The 11,227-nt window shown below is 32.7% G+C and overlaps 1 protein-coding gene across 1 annotated transcript; it reads right to left on the minus strand.

The window, feature by feature from the left end:
* Positions 1 to 4,760: 4,760 nt before the first annotated feature.
* On the minus strand, positions 4,761 to 8,662 carry LOC139501917 (uncharacterized). The gene is made up of 2 exons (XM_071291220.1): positions 8,656 to 8,662; positions 4,761 to 6,703 (listed from the first exon to the last, which is right to left on the minus strand). The coding sequence occupies exons 1-2, from the start codon at positions 8,660 to 8,662 to the stop codon at positions 4,761 to 4,763; spliced, it is 1,950 nt and encodes a 649-aa protein (XP_071147321.1).
* Between the last annotated feature and the right edge of the window lie 2,565 nt (positions 8,663 to 11,227).

Here is an 11,227-nt window from a genome sequence, read left to right on the forward strand (position 1 = left end):
AACAAATTTGGACGACTCGGTCGGCTGCCAAGACAGACGAAGGCGTTTTATCAAAAAAGTACGCCGATTTAAGTCTCTTTGTCTTATCGTGATACGGAAATAATGTGTGCAATTTGGATGCAACTGGTTGTCAAATATGTTGTACCGGCATAGGAAGATTAGTTGATAGAAGGAATGTAAACACATCACGCACTTGTCCTTTTCATCTGGCGATCTGCTCTGGGAGACGATTTGAATGGATCGTTCATTTTTATGTTTTAAAGTTCTATATTCATATGCTAAGTGTATATCTGGATGGACTTGAACCGACTTCCTTATGGTTCCTAACATGGAGAACCTAGTAAACCAAAGGCCAAGCTGATACCAAGCTTTAGTGTAAAACTTTGAGCAAGTGCCAGGTAATTTGCATTTACAAATCTAAACATTTTAAAACTTGAGTTGGACAACATTGTCATGTTAATTATGCCCCACGACACCAGCTTGTCTGGCAAAACAGCCATTAGATGTCATAGTAATCTAAACTAGATACATGTATGAAAAAAATGATTATTTAAAAAATAATCCAGGTTGGTCAGTTTATATGTTTGTAATAATTTAGGAACAAATACCCAAGTCAAGGCGAAAAAAAAATACAAACATATTGATAACAATTGCAAGAAAGCATTAAACAAAAGTGCAGTAGAAATAAATAGAAAAACATGCATGCTATCAGATGATTGAAGGATTCAAGCCAAGGCTACCCTTCAACATGTTCAAACGTTGAATTGCCATGGTACACATACAATGTACATGTATGCTCATCATGTGGTATGAACCATCAATGGCTGTTACACTTGTCACATTGACACAGACACTGCCACAACACTAATTATTTCATACATGTATATACTAGCATGACTATAGTAATATATTGGATAATATCCATCTAAAAAACATCTAATAATTTAATCAGTATTTGATTAAAAGTCAAATGCTCATGTACATGATGTAGGATACAAAGAAACATAAATGAATAGCAAACAAACAATTGACCGTTCATACATGTATATATCTGGGAGTATTTTCTGTTTAATTTCTATGAATGTAAGAAGAAGTTCATACTTTACATATACAAAACAATGTACATGTACTTCCCATTTTAATCTGATATCCATACTATACTTAATTTTTTTTATACAATAACTAGTCGAAAAATTTAAATATAGACACATATTCAACGACTGAGCGAATAAGACACAAGTTCACCAAGGTGCATTGTCCCTGAGTAAATTTTCAGCGTTGTAAGGTCACAAGTTGTAAAGATTTTCTGTAAACATTTAATTTTCACTCCTTTTTTTTTCTCTAATTTTCAAAAATTTAAGCCCTTTTTTCTCTAATCTTCAAAAAATTAGACCACTCATTTCTCTAATCTTCATTTTTTAAGGGCATTATTTTTCAATCATTTAACCCAATCAAAACCCTCATAAAAGCAACCAATTTTTTTTCTCAAAAAGGGGAGAGGTCCCCCCTTAATCCGCCTCTGTGGCCCTTATTATGAAAGATTCTGACATGCGATGTGGAAACTTAGTTCAAAATTTCTCTTCAGTTTGTTCCAGAGGACATTCCAGTTCAACAAAAGTTGGATTCAAGGAATAACAACAGAAATTAACTTGCAATGATTATATCACTGCATAATCCGTATTCTTATAAAATGTTTAAATCGATATTTAGAAATCATTTCTAATAAGTTGGAACTGTATACAATCCTTTTTGGAACGAGTTTAAGACTGAAAGGAGAGTGTAAACAAATCAAGAATAGTTCACATTTACTATTTTCGGTTTTAAAAAGAGACTGAAACGGGAAGTGACACGTGGTTGATAAAATCGAAAAGAGTCCGGATTTATCAGGGAATTATCATTGTTCGGTTTAAGTTCTTTTAGTAAAAGATATATATTTGTATCTCTCGTTTATTTGATTTTAAATTATTTCGTATTTTACAATTTTAATCAGGGTCTATAAATAGTCATAAATACTTACACGCATGTGTAGCGCTCAATACAGGAAGTACATGTTTAACTCGTGAAGACTTCTAAAAACGTTTGAATAAATTTCTGTATTTGAAATGGAAATTGTGGAAAGTTTTTGATGGCAATTTATATCAATTATGACGCAAATGCATTCGAATAATGACTCTAGGACAAACGAACTTCAAATTGTGATCGTTTGAGAAATATTGAAATTCAAATGTGAACTGTCCCGAGTAACAATTTCGATCAAATGACGAAAACTATAGTATAGTCCTGGTTGTTGTATTTCCAACTGATTGATTTTCCTGGAATACTAATTATGATGGTCAATTATGAGGTATACCAGGTTTAATCCACCATTTTCTGCGTTTGAAGATGCCTGTACCAAGTCAGGAATATGACAGTTCTTGTCCATTCGTTTTTGATGCGTTTTGTTATTTGATTTTGCCATGTGATTATGGACTTTCCCAATTGATCTTCCTCTAAGTTCAGTATTTTTGTGATTTTACTTTTTATTAATAATTAACGGATAAGTGACCCATCTGATGGCGATAACCGGATTGGTTGTAATCACAGCTTGTAACACACGTTGAAAATGTTAATTACCTGGGGTCATAAACTTGTCAAAAACATGAAGACAGGTAAATTGATTGTTTTTTAATGCGAAATTATTTTTACACTTTCAAAATTTTAGTGATGAAATTTATTTGAAATACTTTCGTCAATCCGAAAACCCTTTCGTAAATTACGAAAGTGACGAGCGCTAGCATTCGGTACAAAAAGTACCCCGTGTTTTATTATACTTTTTTTGACATTATGACTTGGCCATGAGTTATTTGATCGTGTTATCCAATATACTGAAGGAAATATCTACGTTTTACAATGCAGAGAGCAGACAAATCAAAATTTCTTTTGTCGTCAGTAATACCATGAATACACGGTCTATGAATTGTCATGCGCATATCATTTACAAACAAGAATATTATTTTTTGTATATAATACATTCGAACAATAGTGTTTATCATTATCGTCTTCACATCATTACAAAAGTCTCTTTGCGGCAGAATTATCAATTCATCCGAGGATATTTTCAAACAAGGTCTATGAATTGCCATGCGCATATAATTTCCATACAAGAATATATTTTTTTTATATAATGCACTCGAAAATTAAGTGTTCATCTTCACAATCTTACAAAAGTCGCATTGCGGCAGAATTGTACGATTCATCCGGGTAGATTTCCAACGACTTTAAGAAAGCTTGTCGTGCGGATTCCGTGTCGCCAAATAATTGTAAAGCAACTCCCAATAAAGTGTAGGCCTCCGCTGTACTCCACACATCTGCCATCAAATATCTTTCTTCTATAACAAGTTTTAAATCTTGAATAGAATCCTAACAATGTCTAACATCATTGAGGTGATAATGACAAAGAACACTAAGGAAATAAGCATACATGTACGCTGTGGATGGAATATAATGTTTGTTATTACATCCCTCCATTAAAAGTTCTTCTGGTGTTAACGTTGAATTCTTTGTTAATTGTATGAGATCTACGAATAGTATTTTCAGAAGACAAGCCACACTCGGGTTGTTGAATGACAGCAGTTTAAGTGACTGGTAATGGATGTGTGACAGAGTCAATCCCAAAAACAGTTTATCGGAAGAACATTTCGATATAGAATACCGAATGATGTGTAAAGCTTTCCTGTATTGCTTTGTTTTGTAAAACAATGAAGCTGCCATAAGCCATCCAGAAACAGAGTCACGATAAACATTTGTTAGAAGAGTACTTAAACAGGATTTGTACTGTTTGTATTAGTATTTATTATTGATAGTTGCACCATCAAGTGGTTAACTCTGAGCTTGTTTACTGCACCTCTGTGATATGTAGTATGCATACAAGTGTTTTAATGAAAATTTATGACATCATATGTTTTGTAATAATCCTGTGTTGAATACATGTATATCTAACTCAGAATAAGTTACGAAGAGACCATTAGCAAAATGCCAAGTTCTGGATTGCACTATTTTCTTAACGTCATTTACATATAATGTAAATGGTTCAATTGGAAAATTCCACATCGATGCAGCAAAGTTAGATATTTTGTTTAAAAGTAATCCACGAAAACGGCTCTCTATTTTGTTCTCGTACATATTGTTTTCTGGAATGAAGTACTACAAGCAAACTGAATGCTCGACACAATAGACCAACCTGATGAAACCACGCATAAAACAGTGTATAATATAATTAGGTTTCCATACGGATAGTGGTAGTTCTTACGAAATCCAAAAAAATAATTGTTGTATTAAGGAAATAAGAACAGAGTTAATCTTTACATTCAGAGTAGTTGGCTATAACATCTTTTAGAATAATTTTCATGAGAGCATAGCAGAGTATTTGAATGTGAGTAAATGTATTAATTAGAAGTTTTTCAGCCACCGAAAAATATCTCGCCATTTTGACCCTCTTTATGCGATTCGTTATCTCCGATCGGTGCAAAAAGTATCCCGTGATTTATAATACTTTGTTTGACGTTATGACTTTGCCAAGAGCTACTTTATCCTGTTATCCACTGTACTGCAGGAGATACCCACGTTTTACAATGTAAAGAGCAAGCAAAATCAAATGTTTTTTTGTCGTCAGTTATACACGGTCTATAAATTATTATGCGCATATCATTTACAAACAAGAATATAATGTTTTGTATATAATGCACTCAAAAATAGTGTTTACCATTATCATCTTCACAGTATCACAAAAGTCTCCTTGAGGCAGAATTGTACGATTCATCCGGGGATATTTCCAAAGACTGTAAGAACGCTTGTCGTGCGGATTCCGTGTCGCCAATTAATTGTAAAGCAACTCCCAATAAAGTGTAGGCCTCCGCAATACTCCTCACATCTGTCATCAAATATCTTTCTCCTATAACAAGTTTTAAATGTTGAATAGAATCCTGACACTGTCTTACATCATTGAGGTGATAATGACAAAGAACACTAAGGAAATAAGCATACGCTGTGGATGGAAAGAAACATCGTTTATTCCATTCCTCCATTAAAAGTTCTTCTGGTGTTAACGTTGAATTCACATTAAATCGTATAAGATCTACGAATATTATTTTCAGAAGATAAACAACACCCTTCTTGTTAAATGACAGCAGTTTAAGTGACTGGTAATGGATATCTGACAGAGTCATTCCGTGGTATAGTTTGTCGGGAGTACATTTCGATATAGAATACCTTATGATATGTAAAGCTTTACTGTATTGCTTTGTTTTGTAAAAAAGTGAAGCTACCATAAGCCATCCAGAAATAGCGTCATGATAGACATTCGTTAGCAGAGTACTTAAACAGGATTTGTACTGTTTGTATTGGTATTTATTATTGATAATTGCACCATCAAGTGGTAAACGCTGAGCTAGACTTATGCACATCTGTGATATGTAGTACGCAAACAAGTGTTTTAGTGAAAAATAGTGAAACCAAATGTTGTGTAATAATCCTGTGTTGAATATATCTAACTCAGAATTAGTTTTTAAGGTCCCATTTGCAATATACAACAGACTGGATTGCACTACTTTCTGAACGTCATTTACATATAATGCAAATGGTTCAATTGGAAAATTCCACATCGATACAGCAAAGTTAGATATTTGATCTGAAAATAAAATGCATCGCCAACCATAGCTGTGTAACGTGTTTAATTTGTTTAATAGTATATCACGAGCACGACCCTCTATTTTGTTCTCGAACATATTGTTATCTGGAATGAAGTAATGTAAACAAACAGAGTACTCGACACAATAGACCAACCTGCTGAAACATCGCATAAAACAAGGTATAAGATTATCAGGCTTCCATACAGATGATGGTAGTTCTTCAGATATCCAGAAAACAATTGTTTTAAGGAAATATGAACAGAGTAAATCTTTACATTCAGAATCATTTGCTATAACGTCTTTCAAAATTATTTTCAAGAGAGCATAGCACATTAATTGGGTGTGAGTAAATGTATTTATTAGAAGTTTTTCGGCCACTGAAAAAGATACTCGCCATTCTAGATCTTCTTTTGGTGATCCGTGAACTCCGATCGGTACAAAAAGTACTCCGTGTTTTATAATACTGTGTTTGACATGATGATTAGGCCATGGGTTACCTGATCTTGTTATCCAATTAAATGCAGAAGAAATCCACGTTTTACAATGTAAAGAAACGGCGTAATCTAAAACTCCTGTTTTGTCAGTTATACATGGTCCATGAATTGTTTCGCCTTTTTCCAAACGCGATAACACATTTTCCTTCCATAATGCACTCGAAAAATAATGTTTACCATTATGTTCTTCACAAAATTTCAAAAGATACCGACTTCTGCTATATTCTAGTCTTAATTGAGTAAAACCAGGTTTTATATCGTCTGTATCCATGGACAGATAAGTTATTCTTGGATCAAAGTCGGGTTGTTTATCTGCATTCACCTTGATAAATTTGCTTACTCGCATTAAATCTAAATCACTTCCTCGCATTACAAGTCCTTCTCCATAGCTTCCACTTGTTATACATGTAAATGACTTGTTACTTGAAAAAATATCTCTCACCGTGTTCATTAATCTGATTGTTTTAACATGCTCTTCTGTTCCTACGATGTTATGACACAGATAGTTATAAAGAGCTAGTGATATGTTTGGTGTTATAATATCTGTAATTAGAAAATTAAAACAAACATGGTAAGAACATTGTTCAAGGTATATATCATAAAAAACTGTACATGTATGATGCCTCCACTAATTTTGCTGACAGTTTCGTTCTCCACAGTATACTTGTTTTCAACATTAAACTTAAATCAAACGAGATTTGAATATGCAGATGATGTGACATTATAAAAATATTACTAGAGTAAAGTTCAAAATAAATGAATTTGCGTCAGAAAATAGCTCTTACATACATAAGTGGACTTACAAATCAAAACAAAGAAGTATTTCATTCAAACTCTTCCATAATATAGATTTTTTTTCTACAAAACGCCTATTAAAGTATGAGTGGCCGTACTATTTTTCATACTCAAACTGTAAAAGTCGAACAAAATTTTCCTATTTTGTTTGAATTAATTTAAATATATTTTCTATTAGAGTAATCTCTCCCTGAATATATTGGTTGGATAGTTTTTTATTGTTAAACAAAATTCCAGGGATCTGGTAACTCTTTTTTAAAACAGTCTTAGCAAGGCATCGATAACTTGTTGTGCCTCTCCCTGCTTCAGGTTTATGCTCTTATAATATACTATATTATGGAGTGTGTGTCCGAGCGAGAACTTCTCTTGTTCGTGACTTTAGGGATAGTTTTCTAAAAGTAGTATTTCAATATTCAGCCCCATTCTACTATTTAGTCAGACGTCAGTCGCTACCCTGATATACCCTTTCTTTTTCGGGTAATTAATACGGATAGCGTTTGACATTTTTAGCCGAACCATCTTTAGCCGAACAAATTTTTCATTTTTACATAATTTAATTCATTGTATGCTGGTTCATATTCTGGACGCCAGTCTTTGCTCCATTCTAATATAATTCACAAACAAAAAAACAAATATGAAGCTTAGAAATGGAAAACTATTAAATACTAAACACGTTCAAAAGGTATCTACACGTCCCAATCTTCAATATCGCTTATCTAAAAGTACCATCGCTAACATTTTTTAACAATAAATATCGTGGTTACCCTTCTATCGATAAGTGTCATGCCAAAAAATGACTTACATGTCCCCGTCTTTCCATCAACAATACGCCAAAGTCCTCGTTTAATGGTCGCACATTTTCTTTAAAATTTGAAACTGATATAACTTGAAAAACAAACAGTATGATGTATTTACTCACATGAAACAAACCGGGATGCGGTATTCGGTACGTAGGTGAAACATGTGGAACTAGACGATATTTAGTTAAACGCACTCAAGAACATCTGTAACGTTTAAAAAGACCCAAAAAATTCAAAAGTATAATTTATCAACACCTTAAGAAGCACAATCATCCTATTAAATATTTAGTAGTTCAACCTTTGGAAGTAGAAAAAAAAACAGCCTGGTGAATCCCATTCAAAGTTTGTACGATCACGGAAAATAATTGAATTACATTGGATTACAAAATAACCGACAGTCTACCCTCTCAATATAAAGGTCAAGGTAAAAACAGAAAAATTGACACGAACTCTTCCAGAACTTGGTTTACCTCAGGGTAAGTAGAACATATTACACCAGTTGCAGTCGGTATGTTGATAATTTTTAGTTCGGGGATAAGTCTTGTTAGCTGATATCACAATCAAAGAAAGATAAAATTGAGAATGGAAATGACGGGTTGTGATAATGATGTATTCGAGATTGTTTATGTGTATAAATTCATTCGTCGTTTTGTGATAAAAGATAATATGAATTTTTTATATGAAATACATTTAAATTGTTTACCTTTCATCCTCTTAGTCTATTATATACATTTGGGGCTGAACAGTGAATTTTCGTAATGTATGCTTTCGTTTCCAATTTAAAAAACATGTACATGTACATACAACACGACAAGATTTACATTTAAAAAATGCAGTTGGTAACTATTGTATCTCATTATAAATAAGATTGTCTGTGCTTATTAAAGTTAAATCGTTTACCTGCCATTCTCTCAGCTTGTTATAGGATTTGATATGAAATATGTTTTCCCGTAATATCAACTTTCGTTTTCATTTAAATTCCATCTAGTTATAGCACCTACGCAATACTTTGTAATTTGAATTTAAAAACCCAGGTATATCAATATGGTGAAAAGGAAAACTAAGATAAAAATAAACAAAATTTGATACACACGTGACAAATTAGATATTAGTGTGTTTGTTTATCTTCATATTAAACTTTAATATATGTATGTTTTACATAGACAGCAGACCGTTACTTCATTTTCACTTTATGTTTAAGTTTGTTGATATAAATTAAAGTTAGATTGTTTACCTGCCATCCTTTCAACCTGTTATAAGATTGTATATGAAATGTGTATTTCCGTTATACCAACTTTCGTTTCCATTTAACTTAAACCAACTGATAACACCTGTATGTAGACAAAACTATTTTGTAATTTGCATTTAAAAACTCAGGTACATTACACATTGTGACAAACTAACATATCAATAAAAAATGTGTACACACGGGGTGAATTAGGTTGTATATAGATCATGTTTACAGATCGGGTTAATAGATCGGGTTTGTGTAGTTGTTCTCCTCTTATACAGTGTTATAGTTGATGTGTTTCCCTCAGTTCTAGTTTGTAACCTGGATTTGTTTTTCTCAATCGATTTATGAACTTCGGGCAGCGGTATACTACTGTTATTTATTTATGTTACTGTTGATATATAAGTTATGTTACATCTTGTAACATAGGTAGCAGTTCATAATTATTAATAGTATATTAAAGATTGAAATGCCTTAATAGTTATCAAAAGTACCAGGATTTAAATTTAGTACGCCAGACGCGCGTTTCGTCTACATAAGACTCATCAGTGACGCTCACATCAAAATAGTTATATAGCCAAACAAGTACAAAATTGAAGAGAATTGAGGATTTAAAATTCCAAAAAGTTGTGCCAAATACTTCTGAGGTAAAACCTACCTAAGAATGTGAATAAATACATTTAGAGTTGGATTTACACATCTGCCTTATATTGATTCCTTATAAGTAATTACAGGTTAGAGAAGGAAGTAGGTAAATTAGAACAGATCATTAATTATTTTGTCAAACCATTGATAACATGACAAGATATGTAAGTGATAATGTCAAACATAGGTGCACACATAATGTTTTTGGGAGGGATAAATGGAACTTTTCAAAACATCACTTTAACATTCTCTAAAATAAGATAAACGACGACAATATGTGCATTTCGACTATAAATGTCTCGTCTAGGATGCTCAGTTAAGATATTTAAATATTAATAAGTTTGCAAAGATTTAAGATTTAAAAGTGCCCAACTAATCAGATCACTTCAATGAAGAAAAACATTTAACAAAAGCGCACACTGGTAGAGGAGTCTGGGCAGTGTATAATTTTTACAGATTAATATACGCAAAAAAACATGTTGAACACAATATAAAGGATGTCACATATCAAAAAAGGGAGAAATAACCATGTAACAATCGACATCAAATATGTAGAATACAACATAAAGGATGTCAATATTGGAGAACGGAGAAACTGAAAACGTCATGTTACAATTGACAAAAGACCAAGTAAATACAGTCTTCAAAGCATAAAATAACAAAAAGGACGAAGCAGAACGAACTTGGTACTCGGTACTCAAATCTGACTTTACATGTCCAATCACTTCTGAAGACACATTATTGATACTGACAAAAGTTAAGATTGATTGCACAATAACGAAAATTATATTCGTTTAAATTGAAAACTTGAAATCTGCAGCTGGCATGTCAGTAACTGCTAGTAGTTTTTGTGTATTTATGTATCATTATCAATTTGCTTAGCTTCTTTTGTTACCTTTTCTGACATCGGACTCTATCTCCCTTTAAACTGAGTTATACTGTGCGTATTGCTGTGTGTATGATTATTATAAATTGACTAGAAGAATAGGGAGTTTAGATCTCACAAAACCTGTTTAATCCCTCCGAGTTATTGCGCCTGTCCAAAGTCAGGATCCTCTATCTCTTGTTAGTCTTGTTAGTTCTTTAATTATAGTTCATTTATGTTCATTTATGTTTGAAGTTTATTTCGTCCATTTTCAGTGAAGTAGAACACTTATTCATTTAGAAGCCAGCTGAATCCCGCCTCAAGTTGCAGAATTTTCTCTCTGTGTTGAAGACAAATTGGTGAACTTCGACTGTTTTCTGCTCTTTGGTGGGTTGTTGTCTCTTTGACATATTTCCCATTTCCATTATCAATTATATTTTACTTAATCATAAAGAATTAGGGTAAATGAGGCCTAATGTTTGGTCCACAAAGTAAACAGTTTTATATCTTATATTTCTCATAAAAATTCCAAAAAATTGAAAACAACGCGTTTTATAATTTCTCGCGTCCGAAGGCATTGCCGTTTATTCAACGCAACAAATCTTCAAAAGTTCAATGTACAACTATCTATCATGGTCATTTTCCTTCTTATAAAGATTGGCACCTCCCTTCTTTAAAAAGTAAGTTTATAATTAAAAACAAATTGTATATGGGTCAGATGTGCATCCTAA

Source organism: Mytilus edulis, chromosome 13 (assembly GCF_963676685.1).
Source record: "Mytilus edulis chromosome 13, xbMytEdul2.2, whole genome shotgun sequence".
NCBI classification, from domain to species: Eukaryota; Metazoa; Mollusca; class Bivalvia; order Mytilida; family Mytilidae; genus Mytilus; species Mytilus edulis.